The 24,789-nt window shown below is 39.8% G+C and overlaps 1 protein-coding gene across 7 annotated transcripts in view; it reads left to right on the forward strand.

Moving 5' to 3' along the window:
* The window catches only part of Macf1 (microtubule-actin crosslinking factor 1), a 276,478-nt gene that overhangs the window by 167,053 nt on the left and 84,636 nt on the right, over positions 1-24,789 (forward strand). For all 7 annotated transcript variants that reach the window (XM_023701121.1, XM_023701119.1, XM_023701117.1 and 4 more), the window contains 6 exons: positions 2,947-3,009; positions 3,650-3,891; positions 4,850-4,979; positions 5,608-5,807; positions 7,448-7,943; positions 8,594-10,065. In XM_023701121.1, coding sequence (XP_023556889.1) covers positions 2,947-3,009; positions 3,650-3,891; positions 4,850-4,979; positions 5,608-5,807; positions 7,448-7,943; positions 8,594-10,065 — 2,603 coding nt within the window. The remainder of the gene's footprint in view (positions 1-2,946; positions 3,010-3,649; positions 3,892-4,849; positions 4,980-5,607; positions 5,808-7,447; positions 7,944-8,593; positions 10,066-24,789) is intronic.

The raw sequence follows: 24,789 nt of genomic DNA on the forward strand, positions 1-24,789 counted from the left end.
TGTAGCCCAGGCTGGCCTCAAACTCACAGTGATCCTCCTGCCTCAGCTTCCCAAGTGCTGGGATTGTAAACATGCACTACCACATCCAGTTTCATAGTTAGATCAATCTGACTTATTTTTGTTGTTTTTTGATATTATATCCTGAAAATATGGTTCATGTAGATAAGTAGTTGCAAATGATAACTGTTTTTGTGTTTATGATTTTATTTTTATTATATATTGCAGTACATAATGATTACATTCATCATGGGATAATGACAAATGTTTTTAAAAGTTTATTATAATCTTATGATACTGTTTGATTAAACTGAACTAGAAACTTAACAGTGTTGTAGTAATTCTTGTTTCCAAGTTAAATCAAACCACTAAGAATATTTGTAAGTTATCATTCATGATCTAAAGTATTAAGAATTTAAAAAAAAATTTTTATTATTGTACAATTCTGCCTCAAAGAGAGTTTGCCCAGCCTTTTTTTTTAATGTACTGTAAATATTTATCTTTCAATGATAGTATGCAGGAATGTCCATATATGGGTTTGAATATTATGTCATTCTGGTAAACAGCTCTAACCTTTCAATTACCAGCATGAAAAAAGAAGTTTAAATGCATGTGGAGATTTTAGGAGCTGCTTATTCCCCATAAAAAGCTGCATGGACTGGTTGAAGATAGTAAACTAGAATGGGCCATTCAACACATTTGAACATGGATGTTTTATTGCCATTTCTTAATAGCTAAAATTTACCCAAATATTAACTCTAAACCAAACATTTACAGAATCTCTAAAGCACTACTTTTGAAAATTATTTAGAAAATCACTATCCTGAGCTCTTTCATTGTTCTCTGCCAGTACTGAAAAACTGAATATTGCAGTTCATTATACTTGTACATGTTTTTTTGTTGTTGTTTCATGAAGTACTTTTCATGTATATTATTTCTTTCTTTCTTTTTTTGAATTTTTTAGGGAAGGGTTTACAGGGTATTCAGGGTCTCACTACTAGATTGGACTCATAGTGATCGGCCTGTTTAGCCTCCCAAGAGCTGGGATTATAGGTGAGCATCACCATGCCCAGTCTCAATTGCTGTCCCAGCATGCCCTTGGGGCAGGGCCGACATGGCAGACATGGGGATTGAACCTCTGGGATTGAACCCCAGACCCCTGCACCTGCTTGGGCTTTAATCCACTGAGCTATTTGGCTAGCCCATGTATATTATTTCTTGACCTCTTTCAGTAATCCTGTGAGAGTTACAGAAGAGACAGTAATGTCTTCTTACCCTAGAGAGTTAAACCAAAGGCTGAACGTAGACTAAAGTTATATACTGAGTTAATAACAGCCCTGGATAGGACTTGCTTTTATTTACTAGTCCATTTTTGTGTTTTGGCTGTTTTTTTAGTTTTCACCACATTAAAATGGAAAATAATTTTTCTTTAGCTGGGGAGATAGCTCAGGGCATAAACTCCTGCCTTGCAAGCTCAAGGTCCTGAGTTCAATCCCCAGTATTTTTCTTTTTGATCTACTTTAAAATGAAAATACAATAACATTAACATTTCAATGATAATCACCACCCTAACAAGTAGTTTTTAATTTAATCTCATACATGATTTTTGTGTAGTGTAGTCAATTGCACATAGGAATATTATTCTTTTTTTCTTTTTTCTTTTTCTTCAATATTAGGGATCAAGCCCAGGGCTGTGTGCATGCTAGGCAAGCATTTTCCCATTGAGCTGTATACACTGTTTTAATATAATACTATATCATGAATATTTCCCACATTTCTTTATAATTATGCATTTTCTGCATAATCTTTATAGTTTTTGTTTTTTTTTTTTTTTTTTCAAAGTTTTATTGACAAAGAGATAGCAATGAGACAGTTTCAAATCAAATCGGAAGGACAGTTTCAACAAATAATACACTGCATATATTCTTCTTAGTGGTTAATTGCTGTACAAGATGCGGACTTGTGATCCTATTCACAAACACCATTAGAACAAATCATTCTATTCATTAAGAGAATGCAACTATATATCAATCCCAACCTCTTTGAATACACAGATACAAAATGGACATTCATCGGTATGTTTTTTTTTTTTTTTTAAGATTTCTTTTTTTTTTTTTTTTTTTAACATTTATTTATTTATTTAGTGTGTGTATGGCCAGCTCAGCCCACCAGGGGGCGGGGCTGGCTGGCATGTGGTGCTAGGGGATCGAACCGCACGCAGTCCCTGTGCTTTCCCAAGCTTGTTCCAAGTAGGTGCTTTAGACCACTGAGCCATCTCGCCAGCCCAATCTTTATAGTTTTGTGACCTTATTTTTATTAAAATTGGGAGCGCTTCTAAAATAGAAGAGATTAATTTGAGGAAAATATAGGTAAAATTATGGTAATTAGAACCAAAGACCCAAAGCAAAGCTTACGAAAATGTTTTTGAGCCAGATTTATTACCATTCAAAGTTTCTTTTCTGGTGGGATAAGACTAGAACAGATCAGGAAAGGAGAAATAGAGAATCTTCCTTTAGAAGCAGTATGAGAAGGGTTCATACTTAATACTGCTTTCTATGTTTTTAATTGTGTTTGTAGTTTATTTTTATTATAATGAATTAAAGGTCAATCTTTTTGGCTTTATTATAAATCACCTCCAAAAAAAGACTCAAGAATTTTAACAGTGCTTCATAAAATTAGGGAATGGTCCAGAGAATTCAAATTGGAGAGTTGTGAATTTAATTTCCTTTAGAAAACATTAAGAATCATTACTGCTGAGAATACTTCACCTCAAGTGATGTTTTGTTGCTTGACAGCTAAATTGATTTGTCTCTTTCTGTATGTTGTCCTGTGCTGTGTTAACTTCTAATACTCAAGCTTAAAGAAAGTGTCTTAAGAACAAATGCAGTGCCTGTATGTATTCCTAACACGTTGGTCTTGCCCTGTTTGTCTCCCTGTCCTTCTGCTCAGGTTCCATACTGCCCCCTGTAGGAAGCTCTGTAGGCAGTGTAAACGGATACCACACCTGCAAAGGTGAGAATGTCATTTCAGCAGTGCCTCTTTGTTGGGTGTGTTGGGACAGTGTTCTCATTTGCATCTGTTTTTTAATATGTATGGAAGAACTGCTGCTGCCAGGAGAGGCTTGAGGGCAAAAATGTGGGGAGGAGCAATGGTGATGCCCCTTTGTCTGCTGGCTATGAGCTACATAGGTTAGCAGTTCCAGAACTGAAGGTACCGAGGAAAAATAAATACTACCTCACCAGATAAGGCCAATATGGAAAGACCTTAGGGTGGGGGGAGAATAACTTTAAATTATAAAGAAGCTATTCTTGAAGTAATCTAGGGAAGCCTTCTAGAGAAGTCCTTGAGTAACTTCTCCGTAGTTGGGAGGAATAGAGCAGGAAACCCTGCTACAAGTCTATTAATGCTGATAATATGCTGCAGTTGATTTCTTACTGTGCTCCCCTCACTTTTGTTGTTTCGATGTCCAGACCAGAAAGCAGATTGAAAGTTCTTTTGCTTTGTGTAGAGACGTGTATATGTGGTTTAGGAGGAAGATAATCACTAGTTCACTAAAGGAGTAGGACAGATGCTTAATCCTGACAAGTAATTCCAGAGTGAGAACCCAAGGGGAGAGCTTTTCCTAATCTAATTTATGCATCTATAATACCAGATCTGACGGAGATCCAGTGTGACATGTCAGATGTAAATGTGAAATACGAGAAACTGGGAGGCATTCTTCAGGATCGCCAAGAAAGCCTTCAGGCTATCCTCAGCAGAATGGAGGAAGCTCAGAAGGAAGCACATGCAGTGCTGCAGTGGCTGGAATCAAAAGAGGAAGTCCTGAAAGCCATGGATGATGCTTTGTCTCCAACCAAGACAGAAACAGTGAAAGCCCAAGCTGAATCTAACAAGGTACTATATTTATGTTGGCTGTATCTCAGCATTAAGAGGAATGACTTTTACAGTGCTCCTGCCCTAAGCAAGGCATCTGAGAGTGAGATGTGACTGACAATCTAGGCCTGATAAGCTTTATTTGGCTTCCAAATGTTTCAAATGCCTTTATTTCCTATAGAATTTTCTTACCTATGAGATTAGAAATTATTGTAAGTCAGATTCAGAAACAACCTAAAATTTGGACCTTCTCCCCCCAGGCCTTTGTGAATAGAATTTCATTTTTCCATGTGGTGTTACATTGAGAGCCAAGTCAATCTCATCAAAGCATCTTTTGTATTCTTTTTTCTTTTTTTAGTTTTTGGCAGAACCGGGGATTGAACTCAGGCCCTGTGCTTGCCTGGGAAGCACTTATTCCACTGAGCTATTTCCCCAGCCCCTGTTTGTTGTTTTTTTTGTTTGTTTGTTTGTGGAACCAGGGATTGAACTCAGGCCCTTGCGCTTGCCAGGGAAGCGCCTATTTGATTTAGCCATCTCCCTGGCCCCATCTTTTGTATTCTTGAAGGGACCTAAGACAGTCAAAGTGGTGTTTTTGTTTTGTTTTGTTATCTTTTTTCATTTGTTTGTTTTTTGGGTTTTTTGTTGTTGTTGTTATTTGTTTTTGAGATGGGGTCTCACTGTATAGTTCAGGCTAGCCTTGAATTCACTGTGTAGCCAAGGCTGGCCTCAAACTCATGGCAACCCTCTTGCCTCACCCTCCCAAGTGCTAGGATTACAGGGTGCACTACCACACCCAGCTTAGATTTTTATTGTCAATACTGAAGCAAAAATGTTAAGTACCTTAAAATCACAAAATAAGTCATGGATAGAATTAGAGGAGAGCCTGTTATTGGCAGGTCAGTCAATCTTCCAGTCATCACACACACACTTTTATTTCCTTCCCTGAATCTCATGGCATGCCTTGTATTCTTTCTCATAGGCCTTCTTGGCTGAATTGGAACAGAATTCTCCAAAAATCCAAAAAGTAAAGGAAGCCTTAGCTGGATTACTAATGACATATCCCAACTCACAAGAAGCAGAAAATTGGAAGAAAATGCAAGAAGAGCTCAGTAAGTTGTCACAGAAATGTTTCACATTCACTAAATTGCTTCTCTCCAAACCAAATGGAATTTGAGCATGTATTAATACAGGAATTATGTTCAGTTGATTTTGTAACCAAGGAAGAGATCCATATAGGGCTGTAGAGGGATCCTGAATAGGGAAAACTTGTAAAAACTTGGAATCAGAAGTCTGCTTCTGTAAGCAAGCCAAACTGAGAGTCTGCCCTTACCAATAAGTAGAAAAAACACTGTAAGGTAATCTAAAGATTTAATGGAGAGGTTAGGAAAATTATGTATAAGTAATGTAGGCAAATATTTATGAGCATGAAAAAATGTATTAGCATGAAAAATAGTAAATTTTAAACAGACTATTTTGATAATATACGTAGCACATTTTACTTGTATTCAACATACTTGTGTGAGTGCATATGTTCATTTTGTTTTGTGTAATTTTATCATGGCAGTTTCATGTTACCACCCTCCAATAAAGATAGAGAATGATTAGTTAAAATTTTCAAAAAGATAGTTTTAATTTTAACGAAATGTTACATAATATTTCTGAGGTCGTTTCCTATACATAGGGACAAGCAGTTGCTGAGGAGAGTAACAGAACTACATTCTCATTTCCTTCTTACAGACTCAAGATGGGAAAGGGCGACCGAGGTGACTATGGCTCGGCAGAAGCAGCTGGAGGAATCTGCAAGCCACCTGGCTGGCTTCCGGGCAGCAGAGTCCCAACTCCGGCCCTGGCTGCTGGAGAAGGAGCTGATGATGGGGGTGCTGGGGCCTTTGTCCATTGACCCCAACATGTTGAATGCACAAAAGCAGCAGGTCCAGGTGAGGTCATAGTGTTTTTATTTGTTGAGACAGAGTCTCACTTTCTGGTTCAGTTGGTCTTGAGTTTACTATGCAACCCAGGTTGGTCTCACACTCATAGCAGTCCTCCTGCCTCAGCCTCCCACATGCTGGGATTACAGACATGCATTACCATGCAGCCATATCTTATTTTTATAGTGTAAATGTTGAAGACTTTCCATAAATAATCTCATTTAGTCTTTTTTCTCATTCTGTCTCTTTGTGTTACTGGGATCAAACCCAGTGCCTCATTTATGCCAGGGAGGTGCTCAACCACTGAGCTACACCCTCAGCTATCTCATTTAATCTGTATGACAGCCAAGTACTTTACTATTTTCATCTTACAAATGAGGAACTATCTCGGGGGCTGGCAAGATGGCTCAGTGGTCTGAAGCACCTACTTGGAACAAGCTTGGCAAAGCACAAGGACCACGGTTCAATCCCCCAGCACCACATGCCAGCCAGCCCTGCCCCCTGGTGGGCTGAGCTGGCCACACACACACACACACACACACACAAATAAATAAATAAATAAATGTTTAAAAAAAGAAAATAAGCCAGAAAACTCCAAGGACCAGACTGGAACTCACAGCCTGCTGAGTGCTGTGTGAACAACTTTTTAAAACTTGTCCCAGTTTATATGGCTAGTGCATGGTACAGCAGGGTTCAGATGAAAATGCTGTGACATCAGTCTGTGATATAGCAGTCATTTTTTGATGAGAAAAGCAGAGAATAGTAAATAAATATAAAAGCATGGTCCTTGTTTTTACATTCTTTTTTTTTTCTTTTTTTTTTTTTTTTTGGCAGAGCCGGGGATTGAACTCAGATCCTTGCGCTTGCCAGGGAAGCGCTTATTCCACTGAACCATCTCCCCGGCCCCGGTCCTTGTTTTTAAATAGCTCTTTATCTAATAGTGTTATACCATAGCATATAGATCATATGTACTATCCAAATTCCAATAAAGAAACTAAGAAACAGAGGCATTGAGAGCTGAAGTGACAAACCCAGCCAGTAAGATAGCTGGCTGAGGGACCGAGTGTTCCAGACTGAATTCAGAGGCCTGGTGTTGCGTAGCAGAGCTGATGAACGCCATTCTCGTTTCCCAGCCCACACTGACCTTAGTAGCTGATGTTAAAACAAAATAGGACTAATAAAAAAAAATACAGTCAACAATCTTTTCAAAATAAATTTTTAGTGAATAGTTGTGAAAAATAACAGTGCTTCAGCAAGATGTAGTGGTGTGCACCTGTAATCCCAGCATTTAGGAGGCTGTGGCAGGAGGATCACAAGTTCAAGGCCAGCCTGAATGATATAGCAAGACCCTGTGTCAAGGAAAGAAAAAAGATAATACAGTGTCAGACTAGTAGTCTGGTCCTTGGATTTTTCTGGTTTATTTTCTTTTTTTATGTGTTTGTTTGTTTTTTGTTTTTTCAGAACCGGGGATTGAACTCAGGCCCTTGTGCTTGCCAGGCAAGCGCTTATTCTATTGAGCCATCTCCCTGGCCCCTTTCTGGTTTATTTTCAAAAGGGGTTGGCATAATCCAAAATCAGTTTTTGTTTTTCACACTGATTTTAGATACGTTGTTTTCTTTGTAAACATGTTGGTGTCATTTCTGTTACAGTTTATGCTGAAGGAATTTGAAGCACGCAGGCAACAGCATGAGCAGCTGAACAAGGCAGCGCAGGGCATCCTCACAGGCCCAGGAGATGTCTCTCCATCCACCAGCCAAGTACAGAAGGAACTCCAGAGCATCAATCAGAAGTGGGTCGAGCTAACTGATAAACTGAATTCCCGTTCCAGCCAAATTGATCAAGCTATTGTCAAAAGTACCCAGTACCAAGAATTGCTCCAGCACTTATCCGAGAAGGTGAAAGCAGTTGGGCAGCGACTAAGTGGTCAGTCAGCCATTAGCACTCAGCCTGAGGCTGTAAAGCAGCAATTGGAGGAGACCAGTGAGATTCGATCTAACTTAGAGCAACTTGACGGTGAGATTAAGGAGGCCCAGACACTGTGCAATGAACTCTCGGTGCTTATCGGTGAGCAGTACCTCAAGGACGAGCTCAAGAAGCGTTTAGAGACGGTCACCCTGCCACTCCAGGGCTTAGAAGATCTTGCAGGTGAGTTGGAATGAAGCACACGCTTCTGTCATTATCAGTAACGAGAAACAGGGTGACGTAATAATAGTCCCAGGAATTTAGGATGACCCTTAAGAAGCTTTTGAACTCAGAATTGTTTTACCAAGGCCATGAGTGGTGGTGCACACCTGTAAACACCTGTAATCCCAGTCCTTGGGAGGCTGAGGAAGGAGGCTCAGCAAGCTCAAGACCAACCTATACTACATAGCAAGGCTCTGTCCCCCCAAAATAAAACAAAACAATAAAAGAATTGTGTTACCCAAACCCTTCTTCCAGTGACAGAGCTGCTGTGGCCATCATACACTGAGCACAAATACGTAGTGCTTCACATAGCACAGTCCTAGAGTTGATAGATACAGAGTCATTCATCAGGTAGGCTCATGTCTATAGATGGACTAGTAGGTGGAATTACGCACATTCTCCTAAAAACTTTATTTCAGTTATATTAGTTTACTCTGCCTTAGAAGTACAGGTGTCACCTTGAAAGGATGATGGGGGATTAAATAAGATACAGTGTATAAAGGAGTCTTAGGTATATGCCTCTTTATGGTAGATTCTCATATAGTCTACACAGACATTTATAATGCCATGGTAAGGCTTGATTAATTTCAATTTCATTGTTTTCATTTTAGCTGATCGCATGAACAGACTCCAAGCAGCCCTTGCCAGCACCCAGCAGTTTCAGCAAATGTTTGATGAGCTGAGGACTTGGTTGGATGACAAACAAAGCCAGCAAGCAAAAAACTGCCCAATTTCTGCAAAATTGGAGCATATACAGTCTCAGTTACAGGAGAATGAAGAGTTTCAAAAGAGCCTTAATCAACACAGTGGTTCTTATGAGGTGATTGTGGCTGAGGGGGAGTCTCTGCTGCTCTCTGTACCTCCTGGAGAAGAAAAAAGGATTTTACAAAACCAGATGATTGAACTCAAAAGCCACTGGGAAGAACTTAGTAAAAAAACTGCTGATAGACAATCCAGACTCAAAGACTGCATGCAGAAAGCTCAGAAGTATCAGTGGCACATGGAAGACCTTGTACCATGGATAGAAGATTGTGAGGCCAAACTATCAGAGGTGCAAGTTACTCTGGACCCAGTGCAACTCGAGTCTGGTCTCCTGAGGTCAAAGGCTATGCTAAGTGAGGTGGAGAAGCGCCGCTCCTTGCTAGAAATGCTGAATAGTGCTGTAGACATTCTGATCAATTCTTCAGAAATAGATGAGGATGATATTCGGGATGAGAAGGCTAGGATCAACCAGAACATGGATACAATTACACTAGAGTTACAGGCCAAAACAGGGTTGCTGGAAGAAATGAGTCAGAGGCTCAAAGAGTTCCAAGAAAGCTTTAAGAATATTGAAAAGAAGGTGGAAGGAGCCAAACATCAACTTGAAATCTTTGATGCCCTGGGCTCTCAAGCCTGTAGCAACAAGAATCTGGAGAAGCTGAGGGCTCAACAGGAAGTACTACAGGCCCTAGAGCCTCAAGTAGACTATCTGAGGAACTTCACTCAGGGACTGGTAGAAGATGCCCCAGATGGATCTGATGCTTCCCAACTTCTACATCAAGCTGAGGTTGCCCAGCAAGAATTCCTAGAAGTGAAGCAAAGAGTGAACAATAGTTGCATGACAATGGAAAACAAGTTAGAGGGAATTGGTCAGTTTCACTGCCGAGTCCGGGAGATGTTTTCTCAATTGGCAGACCTGGACGATGAACTGGACAGCATGGGTGCTATTGGCAGAGACACAGATAGCCTCCAGTCCCAAATTGAGGATGTGTGGCTATTCCTTAATAAAATTCAAGCCCTCAGGTTTGATATAGAGGCCTCTGAAGCAGAGTGCCAACAAATGCTAGAAGAAGAGGGGACTCTGGACTTGCTGGGTCTGAAGAGGGAGCTAGAAGCTCTGAGCAAACAGTGCAGCAAACTGACGGAGAGAGGAAAAGCTCGCCAGGAACAGCTAGAGCTGACTTTGGGCCGCATAGAAGACTTCTATAGGAAATTGAAAGCACTGAATGATGCAACCACTGCAGCAGAGGAAGGAGAAGCACTGCAGTGGGTAGTGGGGACCGAAGTGGATGTCATCAACCAACAATTAGCAGATTTTAAAGTAAGTCTCACCCTGTTTAAGTCTTTCTAGCTCATGTGTATTTCTCTGCCATTACCGTTGAGCATACATTTTTACTTCTGTTCCTCAGTTCCTTAATCTCCTAAACCACCAAAGCACACTACTCGAAAACTAAACAGTTTCTTGGACTTCTGAGCAGACTGAATTGAGCTGTTTTTTTGTTTTATTTCTAAATTAAACATACAAAAGAAATACCTAAGCTTTATCTCTTACACAAAGAATCTCCTTTTATGATTTCTTGAGATTACAAATTAGTTGGCCTGATTAGAATGAGTTATGAGAAGCCATAAGGATGGACATGGGCTCATCTTGTACAGTGTTAAATTTACACATTTCAGGGAGAAGTTATCAATGTAAAATGAAATGAAACAAAATTCTTGGGCTGGTGAGATAACTCAGTGATCTAAGTGCCTGCCTGGCAAGCACAGGGACCTAAATCTCTGGTATGGCATGCTGTACTGCCCCTGGCGACCTGGGCACGCTGAGCTGTGTAGCGAGACCCTGTATCAACAAAAATAAAAAATAAATTTATCATGAATTATTAAATGAAACATGCTTCAAATAAATGTCACGCTTTCTGCAAGCAGCCAAGTGTGGTGTCACACACCTGTAATTCTAGCACTCAAGAGTCTGAGGCAGGAGAATTGTGGATTTGAATCCAGCCTGGGCTACATAGTGAGTTCAAGGCCAGCCTGAACTATGTAATGAAACCCTGTCTCAAAAAAAAAAAAAAAAAAAAGCAAGAGAAAATACATCTCACATGCTTCAAAAGTATAAGTTCTTTGCATATGACAGTTTGAGAAGCATTGTCTTAATTGCTAAAATATTTTAGTTCTTCACCTGCATCAGAATTTCCAGGGCTACTGTTTTGTGAGTCTGAATTGAACCAACAGAGGCTGGTTAGACCACTGGAACCCAAAGCATTAATTTGTTGGATACTTTTCTTTTGGGTCTTGGCTTTTACTTCGTAAGTCCTTTTCTCAAAAGCTTCCTTTAAATACATAAAATTGCCTCCCTCTGCCACTGTGCCCTTCAGAGTACGTGGAATAGATTGGGAAACGATACTTGGAGTATTTTTGTTTCAATCACTGGTGTTTAATAGTTCCCACTTTACAGAATTAACGCTCCTATCAGAGTAAAATTTGTTCTCTCAAAGCGGCTGCCTATACAAATTCTTTATATCAGAAGCGTGTATGGAAGTGAGACATGTAGTACATACCTGTCATCGTAGCACTCTGGACTGAGGCAGAAGGATTGTGAGTTCAATCCCAGCTTGGGCAAGTTAGTGACTTAGTAAAACCCTATCTCAAAATTTAAAAAATTTTAAAAGGTCTAGGGTTGTAGCTCAGTGCAGAAGTCCCTGGTTCAATACCCAGTACCAATAGATCAACAGATAAATGAATGATGGGTGGGTGGAGGGAGGGATGGACAGACAGAAAAAAACCATGGATGGAAAAAGTGTTGACACTAGGTCACAGCCACATGGTCTCTAGAAAAGTTACAACAGAACATGTAGACATAATCTAATTGCAGAAAGAGGGATGGGGAGATAGCTCAGTGGAGTAAGCGCTTCCCTGGCAAACGCAAGGGCCTGAGTTCAATCCCCAGTTCCTCAAAAAAAACCAATTGCAGAAAGATGTCTGATGGCCTTTTCTAGTTTAACAGATACTGAAGGCCCCCAACCATATCTGAAGATAGTATAGTTCACAGCAACAGAAATTGGAGACAAGGTCTTGCTAAATTGCTAAGACAAGGCTTATTTTGTAGTCCTTCTCCAGCCTCCCAGAGTACCTGGATTATAGGTGTATACCACCATGCACAGCTATATTTGGGTTTCTTCAGGCTTCAAAATAAAGCAAGGGTAGATGGAGAAAACTCAAGCCGATGAGCAAGTGTGTGTTCCTCTTTGAAACACCATTGCCCTCCTTATTCTTTTTTTTTTTTTCTTCTGTATTTAGGACAGGGTTTACAGGGTCTCACTACACAGAGCAGACTTGTAGTGATTCTCCTGTTTTCAGCTTCCCAACAGCTGGGATTACAGTGCACACCACCACGCCCAGTCTTAATCACCGTCTCAATCACTGTCTCAGTGCACCCCAGGGTTGGGGCCCGCACAGCTCGCTGCCAGGATGAACCCCAGCCTCTGTGCTCTGCCAAAGCAGGCACTTTAGTCTGCTGAGCTATCAGGCCGGCCCTGCCCTCCTTATTCTAATAGCTGGATGGTCCTCCCAGAGTCAGCTTATACGTTTTTCTTTTCTGTAGTCAGCTCCTTGACAGCAGAGACTCTACTCTGTAAATATGTATCTGTTATCCAACTGTCCTCGATCTGTATTACTGAAATTTTTAAGTGACAACTAAATGAATGTCTTGCCTGGCAAGTGCAAGGGCCTGAGTTCAACCCCCAGTTCCAAAAAAAAAAAAAAAAACTAAGTGAATGTCTTAGAACATTGAAGTTTATCCTTGTAGGCTCCAAAATAGTCTTATCTAGCCAGACCCTAGTTTATGTAGGAATTATTTTAAATTTTATTTGCCTACTTTTCTTAATACTATATTGTACATATCATTGTTTTTTGTTTTCTGAGTGTAGGTTAATACCTGAAAAGATGTTACTATTATCTACTATGGTGATATTCTCAAAGACATTGGAGACATTTGGGACTGCTGTGTTTCAAATGTTTTATACTGCTCTGTGCAGTTTGAATGCTGTATTGGAGTGCTGAAGGCCTGTATTGTGTGCTGCTGGATGGATGTATAGCTGTGTAGGAGGGAAGTCGTTCGTGAGTTTTTCCCCACAGACAGCGTGATACCAAGTATGAGAGTTGCCTATGTGTCTTCAGGTTCAGCCACAGACTGAAAATATTTAAAGGAGAAAAACAATGAAAAATAATAGAAATTTTAAAACAATATAGTATAATAGCTGTTCACATGACATTTACATTATTCAATATCATATAATTTGGATATGATTTAAAGTGTATGGGAAGATGTAAATTCTGTGCCATTTTACATAAAGATCTAAACGTGTGGATTCTAAATATGAGGGGGCTAGACTCAATACCACGTGGATATAGAACAGTTAACTGTTGCCTCTCCCTTGTAATCTTCAATGACCTAGAAAGTAAACTTGAAGAAGCCTTTAAATCACCTTAACAATTAGCTAGAATATAAGGAAGGAAGAGCCCACTGGTAGGCATACACAATGCTTGGATTTGATAACAAGTCGTCTTTTCCTTAGTTTCTAGAAATATTCTGAATTGTGATGTTGGTGGATGATTTCAAGAAATTACTGGGCATCATTTGTACTTTTTGTGTCCCAGCACATGTTGCCTTGTAGTGCTGAGTTCACTAGCAACTTAGTTCTTTATTTTTTTTCCAAAATTTTATTGATAAACAGTAATGAGACAGTTTCAAATCAAATCGGAAGTACAGTTTCAACAAATAACACACTGCATATTTTCTTCTTAGTGGTTAATTGCTGTACAAAATGCGGACTTGAGATCCTATTTACAAACACCATTAGAACAAATCATTAAGAGAATGCAACTATATATCTATCCTAACCACTTTGAATACACAGATACAAAATGGACATTCATCTGTATACCCTATTTTTTCTAAGTAACTTAGTTCTTTATTATAGTCAGTTTACTCCATTGGTTTCTAAGAATAAGCCCCTAAGCACAGATATTATGAATATGAAGGCTGGGAGGAGGCCATCAGGTAAGTACTGGCAGAGTGTGTTTATCTGTAGCAGACTGTTGTTGGCAAGGCAAGCCTGAATCCAGAGCAGGAAGGTAGGAAGACATGGAGTACCCTGTTATATTCCACTGTTAAGTCAATTTGTAGTTACTGCAAAATGATGTGGGTATGCACATCAGAAAGAAGCTGTCCCATCAGCCTACCTTGTAAGGAAGTCAGAAGCTTTAGGAAGTTTTGCAGCCTCCCAGCAAAGGTCTTTGGGTAAGGGGGAGGAGCACACTCCTGGCCAAGCTCATGCTGAGCTCATGGGAAACGAAAACAATGAGAGAGGAAAAACTCCTCTTGTCGGTTCCACGGCCTCTGATAGGCTGCTTAGAGGGAAGGTTTTTTTGGATCCATTTTAAGATCTGAATAATTTTCGTGATGAGTTTTGCATTGCTGGATTAATGTGCTGTAGTCCATCAGTAGAGCAGACTCATAAATTATGACCCTGCCTTCAGATTCAAATTACTTTTATAAATTAAAAAAAAAGACAAATGAAGATAAATATTTAAAACAGCATTAGTTTTAAGTTTTTAACCCCTTTCATGAATGAACTCAGATTGTCAGTATATCATTCGCATAAGAAAAGGATATGAATCTGTAACTGAGAGTAGTTGTAGTAGACAGATCAGTCAAGTCTGGTCACTTGGTGAGCCTCCAGGCTTTCTGGGACTGTGCAGTAGTCTAACAAATCCATGCCACAGCAGTTAGTCTGCAGGAAAAATTAGTTACTCCTTAAAAGAGCAAGGAGCAAGTAAAAATCATTATTCCTAGGAAAGATTTTCCTTCCCTCAGTTACCTCTGAATATGGAATCTGGTCAGCCAGTGAGGACTTATCAGGTAGGAATGAAGAGAGTTCTTTTTACTATGTGCAGGCAAAGACCCCAGACTTCCTGAGTTAGGACCTTTACTGGGTTCAGCTCTCTTGTGGAAGCAGAGAGGAAGAATCATTTCCAAAAACCGTAATGGGAGTATTGAGGATATTTTCAGAAATCTGGGAGGAAAGGCCTAACCTCTTCAGGAAATTCCATTTTCCTGAACAAGAGATTTTCTGAATATTGAGGAAAAGGAATTATATGTCCCTTAAAGGAGACCTAGGAGATACAGAAGGAAGGTTTTTTTTAGGAAGAATTTTTTTTTTTTTTCTTTTAGCACTGAAACTTGAAACAAAGAATTCCCCCAGTGTGACCTTCCTGGGAAGAAAAGAAAAAGCAAAACAATTTAAGTCCAATAAGTAAAACAAATTAAGTCCAATGCTAACAAGAGGCTTTCCTCATTTTGAAATTCCCTGTGGGAATGTTACTTGTCAAGAATTAACACTTGAGTCTTAACTCTGTCCCTCCCTGTATTCTTGCTCTGCCATAAGAACCATGCTGGGCTGGTGAGATGGCTCAGTGGTCTAAAGCACCTACTTAGAACAAGCTAAGCTAAGCAAAGCACAGGGACCGTGGTTTGATCCCCCAGCACCACTTGCCAGCCAGCCCCGCCCCCTGGTGGGCTGAGCTGGCCACACACACACACAATTAATTAATTAATTAATTATTAAAAAAAAAGAACCATGCTGATCTTTCAGGCAGAAGGCATGTTGTAGTTTTGACATCATGCTAACAAACAACATCAAGAAACCTGGATGTACCTTCTTTCACTCTTATTTATGATTATGATCCAAGCCAGGCTTTATACTACACAATCTACCTCTCAATTACAAGAAAGCATAGTTACTTTAGGTTCTGTACATTTTTTACAGTCATTCACTAAATGTAATGGTATGTCTGAAGCATCCAAACTCAACTTTTCCTTTCTTATCTTTGACACCTAGCTGGTAACAGGCTTACTTCCCTACAACAGTTCTCACTCAAAATAGAGCTCAGGGTCAAGTACTCAGTACATTTGCAGTTCTGTCTAGGAGAACTACATATTCTCTATACAAACAGAACAAGGAAGTCCTTTATTTAAACACTTTTATTCAGTTTTTGTCTCATGGTAGGCAAGCTTAGGCTACCCCATCAGTACATGTGAGAACCTTTAGAAGACAGGGCCCAGCATGGAGCTCAAAGACTGCCACTTCGCACATAAATGTTTGTTACTTCTTTTCAAACGATTACAAAAGCAATATCAGCCCATCTACAGTTTTCCAGTTACTACTATTCCCTGAGATGAGAGTAAGAGTATACTCAACAGAAGACAAAGCAAATTAGGTCAGTTATCAACCTGCCCTGAGAGAGAAGGGAAGTCAAACTTGATGAACCTGTCCTTGGAGTGTTTAGCATCCCCAGTTTTACAGCAGCCCAGATAAGTAGGCATAATTGATCCCAGCCCCCTGCCTTATTCTGACCCTTGTCCTGTCTTGTGTTATTTCTTTCTTAAGTAAAGCACTGCCAATAGTAGGATCCAGAGAAGTAAAGAAAATATCCTAGAACTAAATTTCTCAATTTTAGTATTATTGATATTTGGGCCGGGTTATATATATTTATGTATTTGGTACAGGGTCTCACTATGCAGCTCTGACTCATAGTGATCCTCCTGTTTTCAGGCTCCCCAGCACTGGACTAGGATTACAGGTGGGTGCCACACTTCAGTATGCCCAGGGCGGGTCCTGCACGGCATGTGCCAGGGATTGAAACCTCGGTCCCTGTGCTTGCCTAAGCAGGCACTTAATCTGCTGAGCTATCTTGCTGGCCCAGGCTGCGCTATTTTTTGTTGTAGTCTTTTGTGTTGTAAGTAGAATGTTTACCATCATCTCTGACCTGTAACTACTTCAAAAATGTCTCCAGACATTGCCAAATGTCCCCAAAAGGCAGAATCACCCTCCTGAGAGCCACTGCCCAAGAAACATTACCACCGAAGTGTCAGTGTGATTCAACTGAGTACCAGGGGTTTAAGCTGAATATTTATATAACAGACTACCTCCTGATAATCTGATTATGACTATGCAGAAGCAACAATTATCTCTAAATTAGCCTTCCTTTAGGCCAGCCCTGGAACTCTTTTTTTTTTTTTTTTAATGTATTAAGTACAGGATCTACTGGGTCTCACTACACAGGTCAGACTCATAGTGATCCTCCTGTTTTCAGCCTCCTGAGCACTAGGATTACAGATGCGCTATCACACCCAGTCTCAGTTACCATCTCAGCGCACCCCAGGAGCGGGGCAGCACAGTACGCCAGGGATTGAACCCCGGTCCCTGTGCCTGCCTAAGTAGGTGCTTTAATCCGCTGAGCTATCTGGCCGGTCCCATGGGGCTCTTTATTAAAATGGTGTTAATCTGTGTCTAGTTTTAAATCTCCTAATCACTTTCTCTAACAAGCAAAATTTGCCTACAGTTGTTGATGCAGGTGTTTGGCTGATGAGACATTTCTAAAGAGAAGAGTAACTTCCTCTGTGGAAATACTTCAAGGAGCTTCTTTGTTCTGTGCCTTTAAGTAGAGACTACAGTATGTCAGTTGTTCTCTGCAGCCAATCTAGAGTGTGGCTGCTGATATTTATAACCCTAATGTGAGCACCCCCCACAAAGAATTCCAATGCTGTGTAATAATCCTCTCCACCCCCGCTATACCAACTGGGTGGGAAGAAAGCGAAGGAACCTTTAAGGCCTTTAAGTTTGTTTCATAGTGAACCTTTTCCAACTCTCCTATAAAGCGTTGCCACTTCATATTTTAAATATAAGCATCACAAGCAAAATCCCAGGCTTGCAGCCATTACATCACCTTAAAAAGGTCTCATGCATCAATGAAGGTAGTAAAACAAAATGGAAAGTCCTGAAGAAAGCACTGATAGATTTCACAAAAATCTGTCTGGAAATTTTGATAGCAAAAAGAGAATTTAAAGCAACAAGCACACATATCTTCAACCAAAGAAAAGGACTAAGAAGTTTAACTCGGGTGTGTTGAAATTCCTCACATACAGTATCAATACCTAGTATTTAAAACTAAAATTCATCATTTGATTTTGTATAAGAAAGAAGAAAAATCTGTTTCCAGGAAAACTAGAATGGACTGTATGTAGTATTTGTATTTATTTACTGAACATTTTATTAGTGAATATGATTGAGATCAGCACAGCTTTATGAAACAAGTGTTGCTTGTTGTGTCTTCAAGTGTATGATAAATGGTCTCAACCTGGCCCTCAAATTATGGAAAAATACTCTGAAGCTGAAGCTATATAGTCCCACCTACTTGGGAGGCTGAGGCAGGAGGATCACTTGAGCCAACAAGTTTGAGACTATTTTGGACAACATGGTGAAGCCTCATCACACAAAGAAAAAAGCATCCTGGGATTTTTAAAAATTGTTTATTTTTCTTTCAGTAACAGAGATTATACCTAGGGCCTTGAATATACTAGGCAGGCAATCTACCACTTACCTACAACCTCATGCCCTTTAATTTCTGTTTTGAGACAAGGTCTTGCTGATTTGCCCTGGCCTTGACCTTGTGATCCTCCTACCTCAGCCTTCTGTGTAACTAGAATTTATAGATATATGCTACCAAGCCAGGATTATGTGGGGCACTTTCAGAGTAGCTAACTAGTGCATGAGCTATAATCCTTGAACGTCTAGGAAGTGTGATGAGTAGCTCAGATAGGGCCTAGATTGTTACAGTTGGCTACTCTACCAGGGAAAAGATGAGTCCCACAGGCAGTCGAGTCAGGTCACTGCACCAAAGCATCACTGTCCCAAACAGCTTTCTCCTGCCAGTTGGATTCTTCCCAAGTTTCAACTGTCCTAGATGGAAAATTGTAGCTATGAGGAGAATGTACTTTCTCCCTACCTTCCTTAAGACTTTGTTACAATGTCATTTCTTTAGATAGAAGTTTCTGGTATTGACTGTGCAAGATTAATAGGGCACATTTATTCCAAGGCCCTCACAAGTGATTTTCCTACCACTAGTAGTATTTCAAATATATTCTGGTCTATTTCTTCAAAAGTTTGAAGGTCCAAGGAATGAGAGCAAGTGCTACATGCCCATGCTTTGTGAATTCTTTTGTGCAGATTAGAAGAAAAGGGCTCCATAGCCCTTTCAGCCCATCTGAACTGAGTCCAAGTTCTGTGCCAGTGCTTGTGTGGGTGCTGGGATTTTTAGGTGTCTCTGGTTAATAATGGGGAGTACAAATAATGGCAGAAATAGTAGAGTACTGCTAAGTACAGCAGGAAAAAACTAGATCTTCATGATCTCTAATGACCCCTCTGAATTTTTTTTTAAGTTTATTTATTTTGTGTGTGTGTGTGTGTGTGTGTGTGTGTGTGTGTGTGTGTGTGTGTGGCCAGCTCAGCCCACCAGGGGACGGGGCTGGTTGGCATGTGGTGCTGGGGGATCAAACCGCGGTCCCTGCGCTTTGCTAAGCTTGTTCTAAGTAGGTGCTTTAGACCACTGAGCCATCTCAGCAGCCCCAACCCCTCTGAATTTGACATTTAAAAACTCGATTTGCAGATCAGAAAACTGATGTTTGAAAATGTAAAAACAATTTGGTCAAGTCACATAGGAAGTAAACATTCAAATTGTGATTGGTTTATGGTTATTATCACAAGTGAAGAAGCTGCTTACTACTAGGTTTTAGTGAGTGCTGCTAAACATCCTGTAGTGTATAAAATGGCCCCTTATAATGAAAAGTTTTTAGCCCACTTGCAGAAAGATAGGGCATTGGTTTTTGCCTTCCTTCAGTTTCCATAGCAAAGAACAGTTAACTGTTGAAATAGTTTTAGAATGCTACGTAGTGAAACTTCTGTGGTTTTTCTTCCTTTTTTTCAAAATTAGTTAAGAATAATTGCTTTTGAGGATGACATACAAATTTAGTGGATAACGGCAGGATCTTGGTGAACTAATTTGAGTCAGTAGCTAAAGAATTCTCTCCATGCTTAACCAGTCCCCACCCCAGCTTGTCACAAGGTTCCTGCTGTGGAAATCAATCAGCGGTGTATCTCAGACTACTTCCTGTAGGGTGTGTTGTGGCATGGCATCAGCCCCTGCAACCTCTAGAATACTGATCTCAGTATGATTTTATCAGACTGTCTGTTTTGAGCCTGGCTGCCTGCAACAAAGAACCCTCTGTTAGGAAGGTAGAGAGCTGGTGTGATTGGACAGCCAACGTGTACGCACATAGTTCCCACGGAAAAAGTAGACATAAATTATTCGGTAGTCCTTTAAAACTTAGGTCTCCAAGGTAGATATCCTGTATTCACTCTTCCTGAGATTACATATCTTTCACAGTGATAACACAAGAACCATTTGATCTGATGAATTAAGAACTGGTTTATTTCTGTCCTCCTAGTCTTTTCCTTCTCCAGCCTTGGGCTATGTATTTGATCCCTGCTATCTTTCCAATCTTGTTTCCTATATAGACCATCCACCCTGCTTGCTTACCCCCCACTCTTCCTATATTTTATCTGTGTGATTTCTATTCATATCTGAAGATATATACCTCAGTCCCATCTCTTTACAATCTTTTTTTTTTTACCCCAGATCACTATTTCTCTTGATTACTTAAATCACTTTTTTTTATTGAGAAATAAATATGAATGAGACAGTTTCACAGCTGATTAATAGGACAGTTTTGATAGTCAGTACACTGTACATTGTTATCTTCTTAGTGGTTATCCATAGTACAAGAAGCAGACAGGATATTCTGTCCAAACACTGTTAGTACGCCTCTCTCTTCTCATTGAGTTAAGCGAAAGTAGCTGTAAATTTATCCCATTTTGTATGTATAAATACAAAATGATCTTTTCCTTGTATCTTTTTTTTTAAAATTTTTATTTATTTATTTTTTGTCCTGTCAGAGGTGACTATTCTATTGGCATCTAAATACTATAAGTGTTTGAATTCAACTAAACAATCTAACACTGTCTAACAGTCTGTAATATTAGTTGGTTATCCTCAGAAGTTATTGACTTGAGCCTTTTACAGCTCATCGTATTAATATGGATTTACTTTATATACCTTGTTTTTATACTTTTCTGCTGGATGGTTAAGACCAAGATATAGCAAGACCTGTATACCCAGAAATGTAACTTTTGTATCTGATAAGGTCAGCCAAGTACTCGCAGGATTTATCCTGTAGCCCTGTACCACCTCTTGTACATCCTTTTGTCAGTGTCTGACATGAGGATGAGTAACGGCCATTGCTTGACCAATTTGCTCTCTGTGAAAGCTTGAGAAAATGTTTTTTCTCTCCATGTGACTCTCCCCAGGCTCACTTTAGATCATCGAACACATTTCTCTGTGGCTCCATAATCTTCTTAATCAGAAAATTTGGAGCACAACTGAGTTACATGTTGTTACAGTACAGGTTCTCCTATGTCCCGAGTCTTCACTGACCTTGAAAGGTTAGGACCAAAATGTTGGCTAACCATGCAGCCCTTCCTTTTCTCCAATTTTGATCTGCTAACTTAGGTTGTTAACCCTCCAGAAGAGAAGCTAATTATTAACCTGCAATACATGCAGTTCGGTTTACCCTATCAATCGAAATATCAAACATTTTGGCATATCCTAGAACAGGTATTTTCCATCAGATATTGATATGTTGAACTTTAAGTCCTTACAGAATATGAAGGAAAAATAATTATATAAAAGTAGAAATAAGCATTTACATATTTTTACAAAGAAATTTTGAAACTTAATCATATACGGAATTGTAAGTCTTTATATTAGGGAGACAATATGATCTTTACAGATGTGGGTCTGGTTTATTTCACTAGTATATCTTCAAGGGGCATCCACTTAAATATGAAGGCTTCAAGTTTAGCATTCTTTACAGCTGAGTAGTACTCCATTGTATAAAAGTACCACATCTTTTTCAACCATTCCACATGTGACGGGCAACTTAAATCACTTAATATGTGTAGTTCTTTTGGCCCTTATTTCAATTTGCTTAATTTTGGTTTTTTCCAAATATATGTATTTGTCTGTTGTCTCATCTTGATCCATTTTTGTGTGAGTTTTGCCTCTTAGGATAGATATCATATTTAGAGACTTGTGAATATTCGACAGTGTTGTTTGTTTGTTTGGTTGGTTTCCTGTGCTGAGAATCGAACTGAGGTCCCTATGCATGCTAGGCAACCACTCTGCCACTAAGCTACATCTCCAGGTGCAGCATTTCACAGATTGGATGAATGATCTTTATTTCTGATGATAAGGACCTCTGTCCCTCCGTCTCCCTCCCTTCTCCCCCGTCTCTCTGTCTCTGTCTCTGTCTCTGTCTCTGTCTGTCTCTGTCTGTCTCTGTCCTCTCATCTTTCTGTCTCTGTCTCTCTGTCTTTCTGTCTGTCTGTCTCTCTCCTTCTTTCCCCCTCTCTTCCCCTCTTTCCCCCTCTCCCCCCTCCCTACCCCTAGACAAGGTCTTCAGGCTACCTTTGAACTCACTGTGTAGCCCAGTTTGGCCTCAGACTTCCAGAAATCCTCCTGGCTCAGTCTCCTGAGTTGCTAGGATTACAGGCATATGCCACCATGCCTGGCAAAATCTTTATTTTTCATAAGGATTCAAAGTGCTATCCGCTTTGTAATACTTGAGATATGTCCTTTTGTGTTCTGAAGAGTAAGTGCCTGACTTAGGAATAAGTACCATTCTGGGAGAACACTCAGATTCATTTGTAATCTGACAAAGTGAGTCTTATACAGCACACCTATGAAACTTCGCCACTTGGATATTCACAAGTCAGGAATTGACTGGGTAGTCTTTGCCAGATTTCTTCACCCCCCCTTCCCTCTAGACTCCTCTAGTAGTTAGCATCTCATTTAGTAGTTAGCAGAGTTTCATTTTAGTGTTAGCACAAGGAAAGGAAAACTGAGAAAGAATCTTGACAGTGCATATGTAATTGAAGAAAGCCAGATTCTGATAGATTGCTTTGTAGAGTGTTACTTAACACTTTAGAGCCATTTACTCAGTTGACATAGTTGACACTTAACAAGATTCCTTATGCTTCATTCAACCTGATGTAGTGAAAAACATAAAGAATCAGAAATACCTAACTTTTTGCCATTAGAGAAATGTAAATTAAAACAACATTGAAATACCATCTTCTTGGCTGGGGATGTAACTCAGTGGTGCAGCACCTGCCTAGCAAGCGTGAGGCCCACAGTTCGATTCCCGAGACCAAAAAAGAAAATAGTAAAAATAAGACCCAAAAAAATAAAAATAAAAATAAGACCCAAAATGTCCCTTTGGAAAAGAGACTGGGTGTGGTGGCATCGCCTATAATCCCAGCTCTTGGGAGACTGTATCACTAAGGATCACTAAGAGTCCACTCTAGTAGTGAGACCCTAAACACCCTAACACCCTGTATACCTTCCCTAAAATACAAAAAAAAAAAGAAAGAAAGACCATCTTCTTCCAGAAAGAATGGCTGTCATCAAAAAATCAAATGACATGCTGGGGAGGTAGCTCGGCAGTCTAAGTACCTACCTGGCAAGCACAAGAACCCAGGTTCGATCCCCGGTACCACATGCTATGCCGGACCCAGAACTGCTGTGGCAGCCCCAAAACCAGGCGTGGTAGTGCACACCTGTAATCCCAGTGCTGGGGAGGCTGAAAACAGGAGATCACTGAGTCTGAGCTGCATGGTAAGACCTTGTACCAAATCAGTCAAACAACAATGCTGGCAAAGCTGAGAGGGAAAAGGAACCCTTCTACATTGCTGGAGATATATAAACTAGTACAACTACTGTGGAGATTCTTCAGAAAACTAAAAATAGAAATTCCATTCGACCCAGCTATTTCTCTTTTACGTATCTGCCAGAAAGAGTTCAAGTCATCATATTACAATAATATATGTGTACATGTTGATAGCAGCACAACTCATAATAGCTAAGTCTTGTTTGAAGAAAGAAAATATGATATTGATACACACTGGAGTACTACTATACCATAAAGAAGGATAAATCTGAGAAATTTGAAGCCATAATGATGTACCTCAAGACCATAATGTTGAGGCTGGCCAAATAGCTCAGCAGAATAAAGTGCCTGTAAGCAGGCGCAGGGGTCAGGGGTTTGATCCCCAGGCCTGCCTTGCTGGCCCCACCCCCCGGGGGGTGCTGAGTCACTTGAGACTGGGCATGGTGACGCTCACCTGTAATCCCAGCTCTTGGGAGACTATAAATAAACAGGCAAATCACTATGAGTCTGATCAAGTAGTGAGACCCTGAATACTCTGTAGACCCTTTCCTAAAAAAAAAATACAAAAAAAAAGACCATAATGTTAAATGAAATGAATTAGATATACAAGTTTAAATATCACATGATAGTAGGGAGTTTTTTTTTTCACATGGGAAGAATAAAAGGTGGAAGAGGGATAAAAGAGAAAAGGAATGAAATAAAATAAAATAGAATTAAAGAAAAAGATGGAAATAAAGCCTTTGCAAACAGAAAGGAGAACAAGAGTTGGAAGAAGCAGGAAAGAATGGGAAGGAAGGGGGAACGAAAAACAACTATGATGTGTTATGTACATGTATAAATTCACTATAAATATCGTGTATTGCAAACATTACTAATAAAAATTTAAATTTTAAAAAGGAAATGCCCAGCTTCAATTAAGTAAGTACTGTCAAAGGAACGGCTGAGATAAAGCCAGCCCCAACCTTTGAATCTTGGTACTATCATTTACAAGCTCAGTGACTGAGGAAAATTACTTAAACTTTTTATAGCCTGGTTACTTCAACTACAAAATGTGAAAAATGATAAATAGTTCTCTTCCAATTTCTATGATTTTTAAAAAATGTTTATTTATTTTTTAATTTTGTTTTTAAATTATTTATTTGGTAGTTCTTGTGGCCCTTATTTCAATTTGCCTAATTTTGATATTTTCCAAGTATGTGTATTCGTCTGTTATCTCATCTTGATCCATTTTGGTCACTAGAGTCTCACTAAGCAGCTCAGACTCATAGTGATCCTCCTGTGTCAGCCTCCCCAGCACTGGGATTATAGGTGTGCACCACCATGCCCAGTTTCAGGGCCGGCAAGGCAGGGCCAGCTCAGCAT

This window comes from Octodon degus, unplaced genomic scaffold, assembly GCF_000260255.1.
Source record: "Octodon degus isolate 3935 unplaced genomic scaffold, OctDeg1.0 scaffold00130, whole genome shotgun sequence".
Classification (NCBI taxonomy): domain Eukaryota; kingdom Metazoa; phylum Chordata; class Mammalia; order Rodentia; family Octodontidae; genus Octodon; species Octodon degus.